The sequence below is a fragment of the Taurulus bubalis genome, assembly GCF_910589615.1.
Source record: "Taurulus bubalis genome assembly, chromosome: 7".
Taxonomy (NCBI): Eukaryota; Metazoa; Chordata; class Actinopteri; order Perciformes; family Cottidae; genus Taurulus; species Taurulus bubalis.
In genome coordinates this window covers 17,668,240-17,691,810 of record NC_136595.1, presented here as the reverse complement: position 1 = coordinate 17,691,810, position 23,571 = coordinate 17,668,240, and the positions used below count along the sequence as shown (strand labels likewise).

The 23,571-nt window shown below is 40.2% G+C and overlaps 1 protein-coding gene across 1 annotated transcript in view; it reads left to right on the top strand.

Annotated features, from left to right (window-relative positions):
* The first annotated feature begins 2,511 nt into the window (after positions 1 to 2,511).
* opa1 (OPA1 mitochondrial dynamin like GTPase) overlaps positions 2,512 to 23,571 on the top strand; it is a 36,039-nt gene continuing 14,979 nt past the window's right edge. Inside the window, exons 1-27 of the mRNA XM_079221179.1 lie at positions 2,512 to 2,602; positions 2,792 to 2,899; positions 3,902 to 3,955; positions 5,544 to 5,626; positions 7,371 to 7,532; positions 9,228 to 9,281; positions 9,604 to 9,708; positions 9,877 to 9,963; positions 10,298 to 10,411; positions 10,628 to 10,708; positions 10,818 to 10,892; positions 10,996 to 11,067; positions 11,265 to 11,364; positions 11,574 to 11,704; positions 13,030 to 13,102; positions 13,266 to 13,338; positions 13,416 to 13,531; positions 14,514 to 14,578; positions 14,810 to 14,886; positions 16,089 to 16,254; positions 16,655 to 16,807; positions 17,067 to 17,175; positions 17,595 to 17,674; positions 17,898 to 18,038; positions 18,205 to 18,321; positions 18,435 to 18,528; positions 19,072 to 19,182. Of these exons, the coding sequence (XP_079077305.1) occupies positions 2,527 to 2,602; positions 2,792 to 2,899; positions 3,902 to 3,955; positions 5,544 to 5,626; positions 7,371 to 7,532; positions 9,228 to 9,281; positions 9,604 to 9,708; positions 9,877 to 9,963; positions 10,298 to 10,411; positions 10,628 to 10,708; positions 10,818 to 10,892; positions 10,996 to 11,067; positions 11,265 to 11,364; positions 11,574 to 11,704; positions 13,030 to 13,102; positions 13,266 to 13,338; positions 13,416 to 13,531; positions 14,514 to 14,578; positions 14,810 to 14,886; positions 16,089 to 16,254; positions 16,655 to 16,807; positions 17,067 to 17,175; positions 17,595 to 17,674; positions 17,898 to 18,038; positions 18,205 to 18,321; positions 18,435 to 18,528; positions 19,072 to 19,182 (2,677 nt within the window). The 5' untranslated portion in view covers positions 2,512 to 2,526. The remainder of the gene's footprint in view (positions 2,603 to 2,791; positions 2,900 to 3,901; positions 3,956 to 5,543; positions 5,627 to 7,370; positions 7,533 to 9,227; positions 9,282 to 9,603; positions 9,709 to 9,876; positions 9,964 to 10,297; positions 10,412 to 10,627; positions 10,709 to 10,817; positions 10,893 to 10,995; positions 11,068 to 11,264; positions 11,365 to 11,573; positions 11,705 to 13,029; positions 13,103 to 13,265; positions 13,339 to 13,415; positions 13,532 to 14,513; positions 14,579 to 14,809; positions 14,887 to 16,088; positions 16,255 to 16,654; positions 16,808 to 17,066; positions 17,176 to 17,594; positions 17,675 to 17,897; positions 18,039 to 18,204; positions 18,322 to 18,434; positions 18,529 to 19,071; positions 19,183 to 23,571) is intronic.

Sequence of the window (23,571 nt, the reverse complement as noted above, 5' to 3'; positions counted from 1 at the left end):
CTTTAATCTAGAATGCACCCTTTTTATTCAAATGACACCTTTAACAATCATGTTATCATTACTGTCCATGTAAATGTCCTAACAGTTGGCCCTCAAAGTGCTGTCTACTTTTGACATACATGCTTTGCATATGGGCTTTGCTTGAGAGAATGACTCACAAGTTACAGAATGACAGAGAAAGTCATTTTTTAATTTACATATTTATTGAAGCAAGTACTGTCTAGTGGTTAAATATGATTATTTGATTACCACCGGATGGCATGACGATGATCCCACTGTCATTTAACAAAGCGATGTCCCTCCTACATGTAGGAACTATTTCACCGATGCATTTTCTGTCCTATTTGATAGTAGCACAGCTCACCGGAAGTGGACTGTCAGTCTGCGCTGTGTCCTTGTTAGCAAACGAGCTAGTTAGCTGCCATAACAGGCAAGCAAATGTGTACCATCTGGAAGGATGAATTAACCGTGCTTAAAGAGTGATTTTGAGAGATTTGTGTGAACCCGCTGTTGACAACGGCACCATGTTGCGTGTCGGGAGTAAAGCTGCCTGGTAAGTTTCCATTCGATAAAGGTAACGACACCAGAAGCCCGTTGTGTTATGTTTGGTAAAAGGAAAGCACACTGCTCTCTGGCCAGTTTGACAGCTGAGGACAACGAAGCTAGCTAACGTTGCTTATTACGTGTAAATAGCAGTCGTCCTATTACTTATATCGCTAATTAGACTTAGTAAACTCTCTGCACAAACTGCCAGTGACAGTTACTACAATCTTCAAATCGACATGTGACGCTGTGGTGGATTTTGACGTTAGCCAGGTAACGGAGCTAGCTAGCTAGCTAACGAGGAGTTAGGTGAATGTGGTTTATCTTATATGGTTTGAGTTGACATGCCTTTTCTGCTCCAATATTGTTTGCTCAGCTAAGCATGTGATAGTAATATATCTTAACATTGATGAATTTACTTACAGGATTTACAGTTTGAACGTATATCGCTGTCAGGCAACGTCAACGTCGTTAGCATTCGATGACGTTACCTTTCAGATCTTCTCTTCGCCCGCATCTTGCAGTGTTGTGTGGTCCGACCCGGGACTAAACGGACCACTAACAGAATCGATTGAATATCCCGTAGGCTCAATTAACTACTCCAAGGCCTTCACCTGATGATGGAGCCACAGGCTGGATATAACGACATTTTAGTTCGATTTACATTGTCTTACTTCTACGGCTACCACTATTTTTTTATAACAACCTCCGATGCAAGCTATAGATTCCTAAGTGTCCCAATTTTATCTCTACAAACAAATGTTGTTCCTCTTTGTACGGATCAAGTACCAGCATCATCAGTGATAGAACTGGTGGGACAGGGACTGACCAGAAGCTTCTACTGAGATTATATATTCCGGGGTTATGGTGTTTAATGGTAAAAGAGGGAGGTGAGCTTGTGTAATTAATTGTTCAATGTCTCTGTCTTCTCAGCATGGCCTGCAGGAATCTGGTCTCCACCAACATGGGCATGAGATTTCGGGTACCGCTGCAGAAGCTGCACCCTTTGTCACGAGCCATCCACCACCGCTACTCTGGAAACACCAACCCCCAGCGACCCCCTCACCGCACGGCAGCCCGCTACTTTACCTCCATGTCACGGTTGCCCATGCGGCCTCCCAAGCCTCCCCCAGGGTCGGGGGGACGTGGCCACCAGCAGCAGCGCAATTTCTGGGTGGCCCAACTCGCTGCCCGGCTGCTAAAGCTTCGATACATTCTGCTGGGGTCAGCAGTGGGAGGAGGGTACACCGCTAAAAAGGTCTGCATTAAGTGTCTCTCATTCAGGACTACTCCAGCCCATGAACTAGTTAGTTTTTAGTTGTCAGTTAGGTATGAGACGATATAGGATTTTATCCTGCATCGTAATAAAAACACTCTCAATCAGATGATCAAGGTGTATTTCCATTATCGAAATAATTATGAGTATCCTCACATGAGTGACTTGGACAAAGCTGTCTAGCTCGCTGTCAAGATGGAGAAAAAATAGAGCCTGATTTATAATATACAAGTATTATGTTGTAAGAAAGAACAGAATCACACATTATTGCTATTTAAAATGAATTTATTTATGCCTTATGATTCATGATTTTCTCATTTAACATTGTTTTACAAAATGTAAGGTAAAGCTATTCCATGATGTTTTGGTGTAATTTTAAGAGTTTCAAGCATGTTGTTGTGATCAATGGCCAATATTTTGGCAAGGATGCCTAATGGCATCATCATCATCATCATCATCGAGTAAGAGAGCTGTAAACTGGTCCTATGAACTAAGAGGTAAACAGAAGATGTATAGATGCCTACATAAGTAGTCACCAACCATCTGAGTTTATAAACCTTTCTTGGGGACTTAACAGCTGTCCCCTGCCTCCCTTTTTCTTTCATTCTTTTTAAAGCTGTGATGGCACGCTATTAGTGACTAATTCTTCATGTGAAGATAACATAAACTTGTGATTTTGTCTGCAGACCTATGATGAGTGGAAGGAAATGCTGCCTGATTTTAGTGAATACAACTGGGTCATACCAGATTTTGTCTGGGAACTGAGTGAACAAATTGATCTGGGTAAGTGTTTTCATTTTAATATCATGATTAAAATTTGCTAATACTTACTGTTGTAAAGAAATTGATTTAAGTAAGCAGCCAATTATTCTTAGGTTATACTTGAAAATGTGGCTGCACCATTATGCATCATGAGATAAGACTCCTGACCTTTATGTCTTCTCCACTGGACCTGTTTTCTCGTATCCACAGAGAAACTGGCCAAAGCTTTACCAGAGATTGAGGAAATAGCCAAACTACTACCTGACCTCAACAAGATAGGCGAGAACTTCACTTTTCTCAAAAGCCTCCTGTCCTCTGGTGAGTGAACCAAACCTCAACTATGTTTTCATAAACTTACTGCATCATAACAAAAGAAAAAGTATTTGCAGACTGCCCAGTGTCTGGATTACAAATGAAGATAAAAAAGTATTGTCTTCTACATCGGCATTGGTCTCGGTTTTTATATAATATATCCAACAGTTCAGTTGAGTGTCCTACCATACATAAAGTGGGGAATGTTTTGAAAAGATGAGATAACATAACAAAATCTGAGGAAATGGCCTGCTTCCTGCTCTAAATTGCTGCTTTTTCTGCAACTAAATGATTCTACAAAGAACCCTTCTTTACACCATGTGTTTTGGATCACTGGTTTTGTAGGCAATGCTAAAACACCTCTGGAAACACCCTGGAAACATTATTTTATTCAGATGGTACCAGGTGCACATTGCTGTGCAGTCCTGGTAGACTGTTGCCTAACATGTATTCATATACTTGTGTGTGTACATATATAAATAGTTCTCTTTTCCCCAGACAGTCTGCTTGTTAAGAGTTCTTAAAAACATCAAATATCTGAAGCTAATCTCAGCTTCGATCATTGAATTCCTCCAATACCCTGTGTAGTCTTTAGTGCAGGTGTTTTAAATCCAGCACATTAAATCAAAAATGATTCATTCCACCAAGTCACAAGTTAAAAGAAGTGATGATTTTTATGTCATAATTTAATATTTTCAAAGAAATCCTATTCTGGCTAAAAATCAGTAACCATTCAGAAGAAAACCTTTAAATAGAGTAACCTCTCGATTGGGATCAGGCCCAGTTTGATGTGTGCTTATCTCTTTTAACAGTTTCTCATTAAGTGGCTACTTCACTCAAAGCTCGAGCACAGCAGCAACTTTGTTGTAATGCTCATCATTTAGCTGTGTCCCTGCTTTGAAGACCATCCCTCTGCTTCTGTCTGTTTATGATTTTTTTTTTTATCTTGTGTTGTTCTTCCTTTCTCTTCCTCCCCATCCCTCCTGTCCTCCTCCACATTCTTCACAGGTGTGAGTTTGGGTAGTGAAGTCAAAGGAGCTTCTGGTCTGCATCTGTTGTTAGGTGTGTAAACCCCACACTCAGTAGCGCTGCCTCCTCCCCTCTATCCCACTGCCGCTGTTTGACTATGATAGCCACAATGTCGGTATGGTTGTGGTTCCCTGCTTGCCATCGTTCGGCTCTAAAGGCAGTAGCAGGGCACCTTCCCAGGACTTTGGCTCCCGAGTTGCTGACCAGTGACGCTGTAAAACAATGACACAATGCAGGGTCTGTATTCAGTGAAATGTATGGCCTATGACTAGGCTGGTGACTAAGTGTAGTCTTGGACTGGATATTCAGAAGACTATGCCCTATGCTTATGTATGCAGACATCCAATGTTACCCTGTAGCTGGCATCTGTTCACTGGAGTAAACGCCAACCTCATTCTTTAAGTTTCTCTTTTTCAATTAAAAAAAATCCTTTGAGAACTTAAATGGTTACTATTCCCTAGTTCATATATATATATATATATATATATATATATATATATATATGTATATATATATATATATATATACATATATATATATATATGTGTATATATATATATATATATATACACACACACACACAAGCTCAAGTCAATGAAAAAAAAAGTGTTACATATTGGCAATAACCGGACATGATTTAAAATGTTTTGTTCCTGATCTGAAATACAGATACAGTGTGTTCGCCTTTAGTTTGTCCTCTTCCCCTTTTGAGTCTCTTTAACCCTGACTTTGTTTGTGTGGTTTTTGCCTCCTTTGACTTCCACCTTTTCTCTCCCCTGGCCTGTATGGGCTGCTTTCTTTAATTATACTCGCATTCACTAATGTCTGGGGTGATCTCAGTCTGCTTTTAGTTATTTTCAATCAAATGTTTGAAAAACGCACAGAAAATACATTTTAGTTACAAATGTACACTAAATATTTGACTCTTGAAATTCTGTGGTAAAATAATTGATAAATAATAATATAACTCTAATATGCATTAGGGTCAATCACACTGGTACATGGAAAGACCATAGCTTTTTTAAAATAATTTATACAGAGCCAGACAGGACCACACCTCTCCTGCGAGTCATGGAACCAGCAAAGGAGTGTGTCTGGCTCTTAACGTCACACCCTTTTATGGCTTTCATGGCCTAGGAAAATATGTTTTCCGTGTTTTTTTTATTTAGTGTCCTTAGATACTACATTTTACCATCCACATTGCAGTGGGGTGCCTTTGTAAACATTGATGGTCAATGCGTTTACGGCGTGTATATATATATATGTGTGTGTGTGTGTGTATATATATATATATATATATATATATATATATATATATATATATATATATATATATATATATATATATATATATATATATATATATATATATATAATATGTACCTGTTTGTACTGTATATGTATATACGTTCAAGACGGTGCAAGATTTTCCAAACATTTGACATTTTTATCATTCACCTAATTTCTCTAATCGTATGCATGCTTTAAATGTTGGTTATCTGGCATTATTTTCGCTATCCCCATCACTGTCTTCCTAAGGTTGTTAATATTCAGTACTCAATAGTCAAAGATGCAGTATGACAAGGAATGCCCTTCTCTGTCCGTGTGTTTCCACTGCTAGAAACATCAGGCGATCCTCCACTAAAAGCCTCAGATTCTTCGACCTCAGCAACACAAGATGGCAGCGACAAGCAATACAAAAAGGTAAGTTGGTAAAACCGGCTGACACTTCTCAGCTTTTGTCCTCTGCAGCTTGGCTACCTTTCACTTCAGCAGCAAGAACTGGGTTGAATCAAAAATCTACTCAAAGAAACATAGACATGACTTTGTATGACTTTGTATTGCTCAAGGCTTTAAACCATAGCATTTAAGGGCCCTGAGTCACCACCGAGACCTCACAGACTGAGGATTGACTGATGCGTCTCCTCTTCTGATCACACATAAGTTGATCTTAAACAATTACTTATTCACTCACAAAGCACCTTGAATAAAAGTGGCCCATGAATGCCATATACTTTGTAATATGGAGAAATGTAATATTTTTGAGTGCATTTTGATTCAATCAGTTCATGTGAATGTTAAGTTTCACGTGCTGGCGCCTACAGTATGTTCAAGCTCAGCTTTTGAGGCCATGTGGCAATGTTACAGTAACAAATATCTTATCCCGTTTTATGACCGTAACAGTATGATAAAAATGTGTACGGTTTTCCCATTACCATGTATGTACCTCATTCTGTGGCGTGTAAGCTTAGTTAATGCACACTGCCTTAAGTACTTGTCATGCTTCTTAACTGTTCCAGAAATCTAATTCATGGAGACATTCATTGTGCTAGCTTTACATTATACAGCAGTCCCTGGCAATATTTCATATCCACGTTTCTTTTCATTACTGTTGTCCTCTCTGTTACATGTTCATTTTCCAGTTCTGTTCTTTTTTGCAAAGGGACCCATTTTAGTGTCTCTTCTCTTCTATTTGTGTGTGTTTTTATTACTGTACAGAGTTAAAGTTTGAAACAATGATAAAATGATGTGAAGGTTCGACAACAAATATTAAGAGCGGCATTTAAACAATAATGGTGTTGGCTTTCCTCTCCTGTTTCCTGCTTTTTTTATTCTGCAATCATGGTTTCCAACATGAGCACAGGAAACACAACTCTTATATGTTGATGTTTCACTATATTTAAACAAATATTGTATGTGCATTTCACAGAGCAGAAATAATCAAAAGAACATCACAAAGTTAAATGATGTCATGTTGGGGACCCCTGAACTAAAGCAGAATTCACCTGCAATAGTGTATGCTTTGTGCTTTGCCTCTGATAGAGAAATATCCCAGTGCTGGCTTTGCTTATTTTAATTTTTTTTTAAATTATTTTCATTTTAAACATCATCAAACCGAAGATGTTCAAAATTGCTGAACATTATTGTGTTTCCGCACATTGTCGTCTTTACTTGTTTTTATTTTACATTTACATTAATAACTGTATTTTATACTGCTAGGTTTAAGTATGAAAATCAGTTATGGCATTGTCTGAACACAAGAGTCATTAATCCACAGTGGTGGATGATGACGAGGAAAGAGAACCCAGTCCCTGTGGTTGCCACTTGCTGAGAGGTGCTGGTTGTGGTATTAGTCACCTCCTCTGCCTTCAGGCTGGCAAAGTTTGGCATCTCCCTTTTATGTTTGAGAGAGACTGACTTTGTTGGGTGATAATGGTGGCAAGATAAACAAAGCCAAAGACCTTGATTCTGTCAAACTTGAGCCTTGGCTGAATCATCCTTCTCGAGCCTGAACAGCTCCTTTGCCAGTGAATGAGACACAGGTCATGTTTCCTCTGTTGTAGCCCTGTGTACGGATGCAGCGTTTGCCTGTATGGCTGAGCCCAGTGGCTGGTCGATGTCTTTGTTGCTGCTCCTACCTGTCTCTCATTATGACGTACCCCAGCAGGGTCTGCTTGGCGAGCTCATTCTTATTCAGCAGCAGATCCAGCAGCACGAGGAGGAGGTCCGGCGGGCCGCAGCGGCCAATAGTGCGCGTCCCCCACCGCCAGAGCCTGCTCCCAGTCCGCCTCCGCCTCCGAAACCCAGTCCCCCTCAACAGAAACGCAAGGTGAAGGTCCCACCCCACTTAGATCCGCCCTATCCCACCAAAGTCTCTTCAAAGGTCACAGCTGCAGAGAAGAAACAGTTATAGACATGGAGTATATTTATATTCTAGGGCAAATACGTTTCTACCAGCCACCTTGTCAAATAATAGAGAAATTTAACACCAGGCTGAAAAGCAGTGTTTTACTGCCCTCCGTGGTGAATTTAGTTTTTTGTTGCACATATGACCACAACCTGCATCACCGATGGGTGTGGTTGGATGTGCTCAGTGCTCCATTGTGCTCGTTTGCAACTGTAACACACCCGACAGTGACGTCACAGTGGACTGACGGACCCAACATTGTGTCACTTAGAAGATTAGAAACCACCACTGGAGGTCAGCCAAAACATGATTTCCACCTACTGTTAAGTTGTTCTTTAACTAAGTTAATTTGTAAGAAGCAATTTAATATGTCACTTCAAAAGCAGTTTTAGAAGCAGTGCTTTTTGTTACTCCCTAATACACAGGGCTTGGTGGACACAACAACATGAACAGCTGCAAAATAATTAAATTTCACAATAATACATTAGAGTGCTGTGGCCATGCAGTATATGCAATGTTGCAAAACATGCAATGCAAAACATAAATTCAACAACTTTCCTCTGACTGAATGTATTTATTGCATTGCTCATGCATTGGATGGCAATATATTTTACAGGTGTTTGTGTCTAGCCCTCTACATTAAGGCAACATGTTAAGCTGCTTTTATAATATGTGGAAAAACATACAAATTAGTAAATACTTTAGTATGTCCCCGAGGATATCCAACAGTAGCCTCCATGTATCACCCCATAGTCTGTCAGGCTCAGCTTCGGTTGTGGAGAAGGCATGCATGGACCTTCATAGCCTGGTTCCAGAAGCACGTAGCTCAGTCTCACACTCTCATGCAACTGGATGGATCATCATCATCATCAGCAGCAGCTCTCCAGTAATGTACGGGAACACTGCATGGAGTGGAGTGGCAAACAGCTGCATGGTGTGAGCTGCACTTTTTGAAGTTACCTTGAATGGACCCAGCTATATAATAATTGTGGAGTTGACCGTTTTGGCTACAACAAAGTAGAAGCCTTAAAGAAGTGATGTAATTATGGTAATACAAAACATTTGAATACACTGTTGGAGCACATCGCTAGAACATTACTTACAGGACACTGCTTGTTTTATTCTGTAGTTTTTGATAAAGTACTTTGGAGTGTCTTGTTAAATTACCTTTCCTCTGCTGCCAATCCCATTTGTTCATGTCTGCTCTGTCTCCTGCTTTCTGTCCTGTCCCTCATCCTGACAAACTAATTGTACAAAATATTTAATCAAATGAGGTTTGCCCAATCATGAAAAATTATTTGCAATTCTATGAAGCTGTGATTTTCAGGGCTCACTCTGTGATTTGTGCCTGTTAATGAATTATAGCTTGTTGATCCAAGCGGAGTCATACCAGAATGTGTGGCGTCTGTCTGACATTTGATTTTTGTTCCTCTCTTTTATGCATTAACTTATCTGTCAACTCAAGTTCTCTCTGTAATACAGTGTGCACGTAATGAACCTTGGTGGTGCTGCTGGGATTTCGTGCTTGTTACAAGAAGCCCTTATTTTCAAAACAGAAAGGAAGCATCGACTAAATTTGCTGCTGTTCTTTTTCTATTTTTCTACTTCAACCTCTAGTCATCAGACAGAGAAAGGATTGACCAGCTTCAAGAAGAACTGCTCCGTACACAGGTACAGTAGATTGTGTTTCTTTTGATAAAAGCAGTTTCTAAGGTGAACAGGTGCTTCTTAGTATCATCCAAATCTTATTTAAGAGGTTTTATTGTCTAATATTTTTAAATAATCTATGCCTTTTATATAAACTACCCAAAAATATATTTGTTATGCCTGCATAAAGAATTAGTTGTACTACAAAAAAAAAGAAGGTAAATCCCACAATTTTACAACTAGATCAAATGCTGCCACCAGCTTTGGGGCAAAAACACTATATTAGATGTTAAGTCTTAATGATGCTGATTGATTGATTTTTGGATTATACTGTTTTATCCCACAGCTAAAATATCAGCGCATGCTGGAAAGAGTGGAGAAGGAGAATAAAGAGTTAAGGAAAGTAGTGCTGCAAAAAGATGATAAAGGGATTCACCAAAGGAAAGTCAAGGTGGGTTAAACACTTTAGCACATAGGGTCAATGAACACACTGATACACATAAGGCTTGGATTTTGCCTTTATATTAGTTATTCCTTGCTTTCATTGTAACTCTGGACTAATTACAATGTTAATATACATTATCATTAATATTCATTGCTGTTGTGTCATCCAATGTAGAAATCACTTATTGACTTGTATTCTGAAGTCCTGGACATCTTGTCAGACTATGATGCCAACTACAACACCCAGGACCACCTACCCAGGGTAAGGATCACTCAAATATAGCTCTACTACTCTTGGGAAATTAAGAAGGAGACAAACATTATAAATATTAACTATTTTTGTTCATATTTATTTTTGACCAGTTTTTTTTTTTTTCAGATACAAATGTTGCAAGAAACATGATACTATATGATTTATTGATTGAAATAAATCCTCTTAACTCCCAATTTGTAAACTTGTATGTTATATTGCTTGGATTCTGATCGCTTAGTGCCCTCTGTTTCATATTCTACGTTGTCCTCATGCCATTGTCCTTTTTGGTCTTCTGTCTGTATTTTGTCCAACTAACTCTCACCCTCCTCCTCTTCTGTTTCAGGTGGTTGTAGTTGGCGATCAGAGTGCAGGGAAGACTAGTGTGCTGGAGATGATCGCTCAGGCCAGGATCTTCCCCAGGGGCTCAGGAGAGATGATGACCCGTTCTCCTGTTAAGGTATGTGAGACCACACCGACTGGGATTTGCGTAATCTTTCCTTTTTTAAAAGGACCACATATATTCTCAGAATTTGTCATGAAATGATCGCTTTGGCAGACATTGTTAGCCAGAATCAACAAGGAATTATGTATTTTGTGAGAGGTAAATGTGTAGGAACCCAGTGCTGATGTATTTCTGTTTGGGCCCTTGACAATACTCATCTTCTCTCTGCAGGTAACACTAAGCGAAGGCCCCCACCACGTGGCCATGTTTAAGGACAGTGGCCGAGAGTTTGACCTTACCAAGGAGGATGACGTAAGTCACGCACTCATCGACCTAAGATGAATTTGAGCCCTCGCTTGTTTTTTTTTTTTTTTTTAAACCAGCTAACATTATATCTGTCATCTCATCCTTTGTCCTGCAGCTCGCTGCTCTGAGGCATGAGATTGAGCTGAGGATGAGGAAGAGCGTGAAGGCGGGACAGACCGTCAGCTGTGAGGTTGGACATAGTGCTTCAATTCAGATTGTTAACAAAGCAGCTACTTGTTGATTTACATCTGTAACGTTTTATAGAATAATAATGTTTTATTTTTGCTTGTCAGACAATATCCTTGAGTGTCAAAGGCCCCGGCATCCAGAGGATGGTGCTTGTTGACTTACCAGGAGTCATCAGTGTAAGTATACATTCTTAAATTAAACAGGGTGGACATGTTTACAAACATATTTGACTGTATACTGGATACTAAACTTGCGAAGAGTTTTGTATTATTGTTTGCAGGATATTTGTTTCAGATGATGATATTTTTTTTTTTACTATTTGAGCATTGTACAAATACAGGAATTAAAAGTTGTTTAAATGTGTGTCTCTCAGACTGTGACTGCAGGCATGGCAGCAGATACGAAGGAAACTATCTTCAGCATCAGCAAAGCTTACATGCAGAACCCCAATGCAATCATCCTCTGTATTCAGGGTGAGGCGTGAGTTTACTTTCGGCAGTTGCAACAGTCTGCTGCATTTGTCTTTGTGAGTAGGGAGATGGTCTGTCAGAGGACTTAAAGACCCCTCCCGCCATTTCAGGAAAACACCAATCTCACATGATTTTCATACTCCTTACCATCCTCCTTGTTATGATATCTACACCATTGTCATATCTCCTGTGCCCTCCGTATCTTCCTTCAGATGGCAGTGTGGATGCAGAGAGGAGCATTGTAACAGACTTGGTTAGCCAGATGGACCCCCAGGGGAAGAGGACCATCTTTGTCCTGACCAAGGTGGACTTGGCTGAGAAAAACCTGGCCAGCCCAAACAGAGTAAGATAACTTAAATGTCCCAAAAATCCAATAGAACAAAATGTTACTTTATATGTAAAGGATTATACTGACTATTAATGCCTCGGCACTTATTCACATATTTCATCAAAATGATCAAAACATAAGCAAGATCTCTGTCTGTGCGTATGTCCTTTCCATATCTGGAGAACTGTTCATCCAATCTACTTCAGACTTGGCGGGTGTATTGCTTGGGACACAAGAGAGTGCCTTGTCAAATGTTTTGCAATTTGCACATGTATAATATGAATAAACTAAATGAACAAGAGAGCTGCACTCTGTGACAGCAAGTTAAGCGTGTCGTCTGCAGCCGGCAGACTGCGGTTCATTCACTGCAGTTCCCTTTTGCTGCTGGATATAGTAACGTTGCAATCGATCTCTTTTTCACTTCCCCGGAGTCGACATAAACGGATAGCTGACTGGAAGCAGAGTTTAGTGTATTTCAATGTGTAGCAGTTAATGGTAGTGTTTTGCTACCTGGTGTGTTTCTCCCCCTTGAGTAGAACAGTATTTTCCCAGTGTGTGACTTGCAACACTAAAAATGTTACCCTGCAAAATACCTCCGCTTATTAAATCCATGCCTAACTTTATAACCAAGCGATTAATATGCATTTATGGAAATTACCTCAGAAAATTGTATTTCATTGATGTTCCTGACTGCGAGGAACAGCAACTTGGGTGTGTTTTTCAAGGATAGATTTATTGATTTTGTGGCCCAAAGGCAAACACGTTCTTGCTTTACGTTTCAATTTTTCTCTAACCAGGAATGTTGGTATTCAATTAAATGCTGATGCCTCCATATGACTTTTATTAGTAAACGAAACTATCAGGGATAAGATTGGCGATTAGTTATTGTTAATGCTCGTCATTGGTGCCACCGGGTCGGATCAGATTTCATCTGGACTAGTTGTAATGAAAGCATGGATCGCTCCACAGGCTCTTTATTGTCGATCATCAAAAGCGACAGCAATGCCACAGTTGAAATTTGGATTGTTAGTCCAAATGTTCTTGACTATCAATTCAGGCAATTCTTAAAAGTGATGAAGTCGATCATAATCATCACTAGTTCAATGACATTATTATCGCAGAAATAGTGAGCATAGATGGCCTAAAGCTGAATTTGATTAATAAAACAGCTGCATTTGGATCTTTCAAAACGGTTGCAAACCATCGTCAGCCCCAGTGAGTGAGTGAAGCTATATGCAGCCGCTCCACAAGAGGGAGCTCAGCTCCTTTATCTAACTCAGTGGTCCCTCAATAACCTAATGCTGGGGAAGTTTACACAGTTTTTCTTTTTTGTCTTTCAGATCCAGCAAATAGTGGAAGGAAAGCTGTTTCCCATGAAGGCCCTAGGCTACTTTGCAGTGGTGACAGGAAAAGGTAACTAGATCTACTAGTAATCCTTTTTTTTTTTTTTTTTGGAAGGGAAGTTTTTGCTGAATTTCGCGATATCATTCTGTCATTAGAGACATATAGTTATTATTATGCATTTCATCTAACATTTACTGAACTTACTCACTCTTTTCTGTTGTCTTGTGTGCAGGGAGCAGTGGTGAAAGCATAGACTCAATTAAAGACTATGAGGAAGACTTTTTCCAGAACTCTAGATTACTAAGGCAAGTTCAACGTAATTCACCAAACAGTAATGCTTCATCAAATTAATTGATTTATAGCTGACTATGTATGTAACTAGGGACGGCATGCTGAAGGCCCACCAAGTGACAACAAAGAACTTGAGTCTGGCTGTCTCCGACTGCTTCTGGAAGATGGTTAGGGAGTCTGTTGAGCAGCAAGCGGATGTCTTCAAAGGTATGACTGCATATGTGGGACTAACTCTTATCCCAGGTATCATCCCACTGATTTATATGCCTTGTTATTTGTGTCATTGAGTGATTGTTTCTATCCAATGCCTTTACAGTCCAAGGTATGTTTTAATAGTGTGAATGAACATGGTAGGATTTGATTCGGTACAAGGAACAAGTGCTACTACTTCTCTTCTACTCTCCCACCTCCCTGTATTGGCGTTACTCAGCCAGCCCTGCCACACTTTCCACACTCTCAGCCCTGCTTTCCAACTGCAACTAGTCTAGACAATCTCAATCCCATTGCTAGCAGCACAGGAGATTTATGGCCATGAGACTGTAGTTCCCATAGGCCCATTGTGTAGCGTATCGATCCATTTCCCATCAAACCACACACAGCTGGCCTCCATCCTCCATGCTTGGCGCCGCTGTGGCCCCACAAACCAGCAATTAGCCTAATCTCCGCTGTGGATAGGGAGCTGTGGAAAGGGACGGCAGGCTTGATGTGTGCGTGCATGCGTGCATATATAAGACCTAAAACTATGACTATTGATAAAGAGTGTGTGATTGGCTCCATCCCCTCTCCTCCTAAGGGACCAGTTAGGAGAGTCTGTGCCTCACCAATACTTATTCAAGGAGAGGCACCATTTGTAGTCTGGAAGCTGCATTTATATCATATCAAGTTAAAATAAAGCAGTCCCTGTATGGTCATTGACTGTTTACTCCAGATCATTATTGTTTGATGGAGCGTAACATCAAAGGTAAAAAACGAGATGGAAACATGCAGGAGATAAGTTTCCTCCAGGCATGAGTGAGCACACGACACATTTTAAAGTTGATTTATTTCGACATTTTATGGGGCCAAGTTTAGTTGGAGGCTATATGATGAAATCATTAATATTCACTTATGTAAAATAAAAAGTTTGATTTTTTTTTTTTTTCATTCAGATGTTCAAAAACTAATTTTTCACTGTCCCTACTCACCACAGCATCTCGCTTCAACCTGGAGACGGAGTGGAAGAACAACTACCCTCGCCTGAGAGAGCTGGACAGGGTGAGAAACACAAACAGAAAGTGCACATACATGAAACATTTACATTGTTCTTTAACAAATGCTTGCCAAAAAAAATGCAAAATGTATGAAGGAAAATGATTGGAAGCCCTGTTTTGAAATTCAAAGGATTTGTGTCAAGATAAACACAAGAGTTTATAAAACAACAGTTATACACCATTTAAGTTTTCCAAAGACATTAAGTTACAATACAGATGTTGTGTTTTTTTGCAGAATGAACTCTTTGAAAAAGCCAAAAACGAAATCTTGGATGAAGTCATTAGTTTGAGTCAAGTGACCCCACAACACTGGTAAGTTAACGAGCCAATTTCCATTATTCTTATTCATATTATTTCTTAATGCAGGCAAAACTCAAAATTATACAGACATTTAGGTCGTGATCTTCAATTTTTCTATCAAATATATACATTTAAATACCATTAGCAGTACAACCATTTTAAACTGTAGTTAAAACCACTTACGTTTTAGTTTTTTTTTATGTTTTGTTGGTTTTTACTTTTGGAGTGAAGATGTGTCCTGTTCTCCAAATGCACAATACTTCCACCTGTAGTTCGGTCAAATGTCAGTTTTGGCATTGCAAATAAAAATTATAATTTTGTATCCACTCTATGTAGAGTGTTGGTCTTATTGAGATGCCACCTTGTAAGGACTGAACTGTGTTGTCTTTGCCTTTTTAAATGTATTTGATCAAGTGTGTGCACCGCTCCAGCACTCAACCAGTGAGTTGAAAGCTATTTTTAGAGCCAACTCCAGGTCTATGTCTTGCTGTATTTATCTGTGAATGAATGTAAAGTTAGACCTCGCCCCCAATGAGGAAAACCTTGCTAAATGAGATGTATGCACGGTGTCGTGGCCAATCCCCAGTGTGCGTGCCGTCATTTCTCCCAGATCAATATTTTGATGAATGGCCCATGGATGGTAACAGGGGTGGCCCTGTTAGCCAGCGAGCAGCCAGCCAGCCAGCAATATTGGAGATGGCGCTTATTGGCAGTGAGGAGTACTTCCCTGAACAAAAGGGAAGCCTAATGAAATATGAGTGCATTTATGATAAATGAGGAAGGCACAACACCGGTCTGGTCTTAGGGGGACTTGGGTATGGTTTTGTTCCATTGTCACACTGCCCTGGAGAGATGGAGCGATAGTGTGGAGGCTGTTAGCTGCTAACAGGGTCAGACTGAAGCTGCAATGGAATCTACAGCCAAGTGCAATTGCAGCACTGACTACAAAAGTGAAAGAAGCTCAGCCAAGAACGATCCCTCTTCACTCATTGCTTGTTAAATTTATCTTAAATATGAATCTAAAAATAATTATCAGAATCTAAAAAAATATAAAGGTACATTCATCTACGATATGGTCGAAGCACCTTCTGCAAGTTATTAGAAGTCAGAACATGGAAAACCAAAATCGCAACGGCCAGAGGTGCCAATCAAAAGATATCATATTCTCTGTTGCTAATGAGGAAATTGGCATGACTTATATGTTACTCTTCCAGGGAGGCCATCTTGCAGAAAAAGCTCTGGGAGCGTGTTTCCACCCATGTGATTGAAAACATCTACCTGCCTGCTGCCCAAACAATGGACTCTGGTACCTTTAACACCACCGTAGACATCAAGCTCAAGCAGTGGACCGACAAGCAGCTTCCACACAAAGCACTGGAGGTAACGCTCAACGTTAACATCTTTATACAACTGCTCATTATGTTATATAGATTGTTTAAAGGGAGATGTTGACTAGTACTTGATATCCAATCAAACTTTGGTTAAATCAGATCTTATAAATTGATCATGTGTCGATGTGAGGAAATTTTATGAATATGTATTGGTCTATGAGTTTGTCCCTGTTTAATTTATTTTAGAAATACATTATATTGATATTAATAAATATGTACTACAAAATTATTTGGCATATTACTGATATTTAAATGATATACTACTTTTACTACTATTTAGTTAAACTTTTGTGCCACAAACTGTAGAAATGTAACACATATTCAATCAGGAAATGGCCTTGTGGTAATATGAGTCTCCTCTTTCCCCACTATTCTTGGCCACCCGTTAGGTTGCCTGGGAGACACTGCAGGAAGAGTTTGCCCGCTTCATGGCTGAATACAAAGGCAAAGACCAGGACGACATTTTTGACAAGTTGAAGGAGGCTGTGAAGGACGAGAGCATCAAGAGGCACAAGTGGAATGAGAGGGCCATGGACAGCCTGGTAAACACACAGTAAATCCACTCGCCCTGTGTGCAAGGGTCCAGAGAGCGCACAAACTAGTTGATTTAACACTTCCTGTAGCAGACACACTTTCGTGATCATGTGCACTGAATCTAAAGAAACTGGTCTTGCTAACTAACTTGCTAATTGATGCAAATACCCCTTGATGCTAACTTGATGTTGCACATCTGGGAGAAGATTTAATATGTATTGCAATTACTTTGCCTCACAACTAAGTTTTTTCTTGTGTGTGTCTCAGAGGGTGATCCAGCACAATGCCCTAGAAGACCGCTCCATTACAGACAAGTCCCAGTGGGATGCAGCCATCCATTTCATGGAGGAAACCCTGCAGTCACGCCTCAAAGACAGTACGTTAGCCAAAATGACCTCATGCAGGGTCACTTAGCCTGTGCTAGACTCACTTCCCAACTTAACGATGTGATGATTTTACCTGTTGAAATGTGTCAAAGTCCTATGTAGATGTGTAGATCAGACTAAGTACCACAGTAACAAAGATTCCACATCACCTGGCCTTATATTCCCTCCACATTGTGATGGTGTTCAAACATAGTTTTGTCAGACCTATTTCACAGAATTTTACAAAAGAAATTATTATATTTTTATTGGCAAATTTGCCACATTTTGATTTAAATTGGTAAACCAGTCACGGACACATATTAGGAAGAGGACAATTTGTGAGGAATGGTCTTGCTATCTTGTAGTCATTTACAGCTCTGTTTCTGTGGTGCCATGAATGCTCATGAATTTTTCTCTTCTCTCCTTGTAGCTGAGTCAGTCATCAGTGATATGGTGGGCCCAGGCTGGAGGCAGAGATGGCTGAGCTGGATGAATCGCACACCAGATCAGGTAAGAGTTCAAGGGATCTCTCCAAATAACTGTGCTGGTTTTAAGAGGAACCTCAAAATGTTTTAAAGTGGAAGGATTATTCGTTGGACTGTTCTTATATCAGTTGCTCCATTAGTTCCGATCCCCATGTACCGTACTGTGCAATACATGAAATAACAATCTACTGTACATCTCAACACCCACCACGAGGACAGTGCTAACTTCCTTTTCTTTGACCTTGTAGCACATTCGTAATGAAACAAAAAATGAGCTGGAGCGCTTGCTGAAGCTACACGATGAGCACACGGCCTACTTGGCGAATGACGAGGTCACCACAGTCAGGAAGAATCTGGAAGGACGGGGGGTTGAAGTTGACCCTGTGCTGGTGAGATTAAAATACCTGCGTGTCTGATTCATTACTTTTTTGGGAGGGTCGGTTCGAATCGTCTGGGTCTTGGCTAACATAAAACAAAGGCTTGCTATATTTTCAGTTTGTTACAGTGCTTCATTATGCTGCCATCCAATAACTACTGATCTCCTTACATGGTCAGATCAAGGACACTTGGCATCAGCTGTATCGCCGACACTTCTTGCAGAAGGCGCTGTCTCACTGTAACCTCTGCAAGAGAGGCTTCTACTACTACCAGAGGCACTTTGTTGACTCTGAGGTAAAGACAGAGGATGAGCAATTCTGAGTTGTCTTTCATTTACAACTTATTTTTCTTCTATATTTAAAGTCTGTGTGTGAAAAGCTAAGATGTGTGCCTGCATGTATTTCTAGTTGGAGTGCAACGATGTGGTACTGTTCTGGAGGATCCAGAGGATGCAGGTCATCACAGCTAACACTCTCCGACAGCAGCTCACCAACACCGAGGGTAAGGATAGGGGATACGAAATACGATATCCATTTAAATCGAACAAAATGGACGCTTCACATAAAATCACATTTTGATTATATATCAAACTCTCTGCCTTGCATTGCTTTTCAAGTTTGGATTATTTGTGTAGTTATCATGTTGTTTGGTTGTTTTGTACCAGTACTTGTCTTGTGAGCTGTTGTGTTATGTTGACAAGTTATCGCTGCAATTTTTGTCACACAACACATGCACAACTGTAGCCCTTTTGGTGATTTAGCAGGGAGATTCAACTCTGAGTTCGAAGGACACAGCATTGTTTTTCCCGAAACCATAAAGTTCAAAGTGTTCCAAATATGGTCAACTGGTAAATATTGATAACTGATATATTTTACCCAAGATCCATAGCCAGTCACCGATAACAATTGAAATGGAGATTGGTCCTTCTATCAGTACTTTTATAAATCAGTCACCTAAAGCGACAATAGACGATTCCACTCGCAACCAATTCAACAATAAAGAGAAAAATTAAATTGTGTATGTGCCTCCTATTTGTCTTCTCAGTGCGCCGACTGGAGAAAAATGTAAAGGAGGTGCTGGATGACTTTGGGGAAGACCAGGAGAAGAAGACCCACCTCATCACTGGCCGCCGAGTGCAGCTGGCCGAGGATCTCAGTAAGATGCACAAAGACTTACAGCAGAATAATATGACTCTTAACTACAATACCCCAATGCAAGTCATACACTTGCTTCCATAACTAAACTTGTGGTATGTTAGGTACACGGTTTGTTATTGGAAATCTTGGAAATGTCAGTAGGTGGCAGTAGTGCTAAAGGAAATGGTGTTGACCAGTTTGATACAGCACTATTTAGTTGAAGCGTCAAACTGATACAGTGCTGGAAGGTTAGAATATGTCAACTGGCAATTTAAGCTTCTTTTTGAGACAGATTGACTGTTGCTTTTCTCTCAGACATATATGAAATTCTTCATATATTGGGCAGTAGTGCTGCCACATTGTAAGAGGGTTGTGTGCACTGGGTATGCACTAGTCTTGTGAGGCTTTGGATTGGCTTCTAAATTTGAAACTACGGACATTTTTTAATGGTCTCTACCTACTTTTAGGTCTAAACCCACCAGATTCACCCCCATTTGTGTGTACAGTGCATGTATTATTGGTCCAATGAGACTAACACTACACATATATTTGACATACCTGTTCATGATGAAATCCCTCATACATTAGTTTTTTACTTTATATTTTGAGTCTTTGCTGTGTGTCTGTCTGATCAGCAGCAGCAGCGTGCTGGCTGTCTATCTGTCAGTTCTCGCCACCAGCCCAGCTCTTTGCAGAGTGCCCACATGCCTAAAAGACAAACCCAGACTTGCGCTCTGTCTCTGTGTTCATCAGACTCTCTTTCTGACACACACAGACACACATCAGAATAAGGGGACTAGTAGTTACTCAGCGACAAACGCACATATTACAATCACACCCACTGGGATTTTGCCAAAGGGCATTTCTCTGAACTTAATAAAGTGTTTTCAGTCACTTAAATTGGGAAAACGGCATCTGAAATGCTCTAGAAGCCTGAGGTGTTCCTGCATACTCGTGAAAAATCTTGTTCCAAAATCGGATATCATTTTCAATCAAGAAAAGGAGCCTGCTGGCCACCTTTTGTATTAGTCACATCAACAGTTATGTTAGATATATATGTTCGTATTAAGGTTTTAGGAACTAAATAGAAGAGTAAAATCATTGGGGGGGGGGGTATTTTTCTCAGGAACATATTGTAGCGCAGTTGTTTAAAGAAACTGAATCATCATTTGGAACATCCAAAGGTCATTAAACAGACCCATGCCCCATGCCTGCCGTGCTCATTTGTTGTGTGTTTGGGTTGGAAGAGGCTTTTATGAGTCACTACCAGTATGTCTCTGGTCTCAGTTTGAGCCTGGCCTTAATGGTAACCAGAGACGGATGGAGAAAATGTCTTTGTTTTTGGCACCACCACGACCCCTCTGGTTGTTGACAGTTAGTCATGTCTTGGACTGTTCCGCCAGAGACATGACCGGACATGTAGATATTGTCTGGTGTTTCCATGGATATGGCAATTTATTTATCTACAGGGGGTAGATTGACCCACACTGCTGGTTAGCACCCCCTGACAGTAGTTGTTGGGAGTGCATTACTTGAGAATTCCTTGCCTAATTTTTTCTGGCCTGCGCAGGATTCAATCCATAAACCATCTGTAGAGAGGCTGTGAAAGCAGAAGACCAATCTTCTCTGTGGGGGAGCTTGTATTTCTTGCCTATGTGCAAATACACGTTTGCATAATAGATAAAGAATCAGTAAGGAATTTCTCTCATTTACATTGATTGAAAAGCATTTAGGTGTGGAATGTGAGGCACAATGACACTGTGCACATGTAATATTTCTGCACTGTTGGAAGTTTTGAAAGAAGTTTCTTGGGGGTGGGTCCTACATATCTGCTAATTTTTACCTGTCTCCTTGCTGAAGGCTCCTATTTACAGAGAGTACAATAAGGGTTGTGTCGTCTACTGCTTTGGTCTTATTCAGCAAAACTCTGCTTGCTAAGCAAAGTCTGTATTCACAAAGCAGAATGCAAGGCGTGCTGCCATATCTGAACTCTGACACACACACACACACACACACACACACACACACACACACACACACACACACACACACACACACACACACACACACACTTCTAATCATAGTTCCTGTCACCACAAAGGCACACACACAGGCAAGCATAATTTACACACACCTACCTCAAAGTATATGTTGCACACACACCACCATTCTCTCATTTACACCAACAAATGCTAAAACATAAAAATTATTGCATGATCTAAATTGTAGGGATTAAAAAAAACATAAAAATGTCTGGGATACACTAATTAGAAGTAATTAAAAATATGATTCACGAATGTGTAAAGTTTTATACACCCTTTGACTACAAAAACACTTTTTTTTTTTTAAGGAGACGAGACAGATTTTTGCTTGTAATGTTTGATCATGCAATTTTTATTGCTTAAAATAAATTTACATAAATGAGTGAGTACCTTGAAAAAAGACAATGCAGATCTGTGCTGTCTTTTTGAACAAGAATGACCCTTGATTCTCGAAAAATACACTCAAGTCTGTCTGGACTGGAATTGCCTTCAGTAATCTTGTATTTATGTTTTTCATGAATGCCATTTCATAAACTTTCAAAAAGACTGAAGGGCTTTTCATTGGTTGTTCTCAAACTCCAATAGTTACGTAATTTTTATCTAAAATCCATTTTCACATAAAATGTTAAGGGCTTTTAAAGGTGTTTTTAAATTAGATAACCTGACCTAATTATTATTTGATACTTTATTATTAGCCATGTTTCCGGCTATCTACTGATGGCATTTAGTTGCCGCTGCTTTGCCCTCTGGCAGCAGGAAAAAAGACAACAAGATGACATTTTTCAGGGCCAGATATTCTTGGCTTCTATATACAGAATCCAATTGAACGTTTGCGGCCACAGCAACACCAATCACACATTAACCCTGAAAGAGTTTTCTACATTTATCTAAGCTCTTACAGGCGCACACAGTCTCTATTGTTTCCAGTCTACATATGGACTTCCTGACTGCTGATAGGGGACTCGTGTTGTAAAGGCCCACAAATGAATGACGCAAGACTTTTAGTGGTTGGTCTATCTGTGTATGTTTGATTGTCGCCTTGGGAAAATACACACGCACACATACACACACACACAGACTTTTCTCCTCTGTTACTACCATTGGAAACACTTATGTATACAAATCATCATACAGGAACAGGATACATACTGCGTTGTGCATTCAAGTAGACAAACATGAGCACAGACAGACAGACAGACGGACGTTGTTTCACAGAAAATACCTATACAGTACATATAGGTACAGTCGAGCATAGAGCAACAAATAGAAAAAAAGATACACATACTCAGTCGTTTTTGTAGGGGACTGTTTTCGTTCCCTCTGCAGTGGAATCGGCTTTTCTGTGACACCAGCCGAGAGAGAGAGAGAGAGCGCGCACACACACACACACACACACACACACACACACACACACCTACACCTACACCCCGTACCTGCTCCATTAGACACTGTCTGGAATGCCCAGACCTGCCTGGCCTTGCAAAGCCTACAAGGCAAGTAAATCCCAAAACTTAACCCAAACAGGCATGTCGTTTCCACTTCCCACCACCAAAGACTCCACTCACTGATAGGTGTGGGAATGTTGGAATCTGTCATGGAATCTAGAAGGTAGAAACACACCTGTGCATGCACACATACCCTCTCACAGGCTCATGGGGTCCAGCAAGGGAACCTGTAAAGTTTGTTCCCCAGTAAATCACATTTTTCAGTCATTTTCACTTTCACACCTGCTGAGTAGTTGTTGGTTTTTTTAGAATGGGATGCAAGAAATTTTACCAATTATATTATTTGTGTCACATGGAAAGCTGCAGCATCGACACAGGCAGCCAACAGTTGGAGGGTACACAGGACAGAACCACAGCACTCAGATTTTTGAGGTTGGAATGTAAACTTTTTCAGAAAAAGAGCTTAAGAAAAATATGTTAATAAATATCTGGTACCATGGTGCGTTTGGGGATTACGGTGACCATTAAGCCACAAAGTTCCTGCTTCATGTCTGGCTGGAGTCATTTGTTGCATGATATTCCCTTTTTGTTTCTCTCGCTTCGTTTCCTGTCTCTAAAGTCGTCCTCACCAATGCATGAAAAAGGCCCCAAAAAGTACTGAAATTAATCTAACACTAGTAATTTTGTTAAACTCATACCTATCTCTGCATGGTTATATCACTAAGCCCTAATTTTACAGTATATGGCAGATTTTCTTGTCCTCCAACCAAGAAAATGTATGTATCAGAGTTTAAACTTTGTCAATCTGTCTGGTTGAGTTAGTGGGTAAGTGGAGGATCTGGGTCATTAGATGTCTGACACTTTGCACAGACCTTTCTATGTAATGCAGCCTAGATCCGTATGCGTGGGCGTAAGTATGTG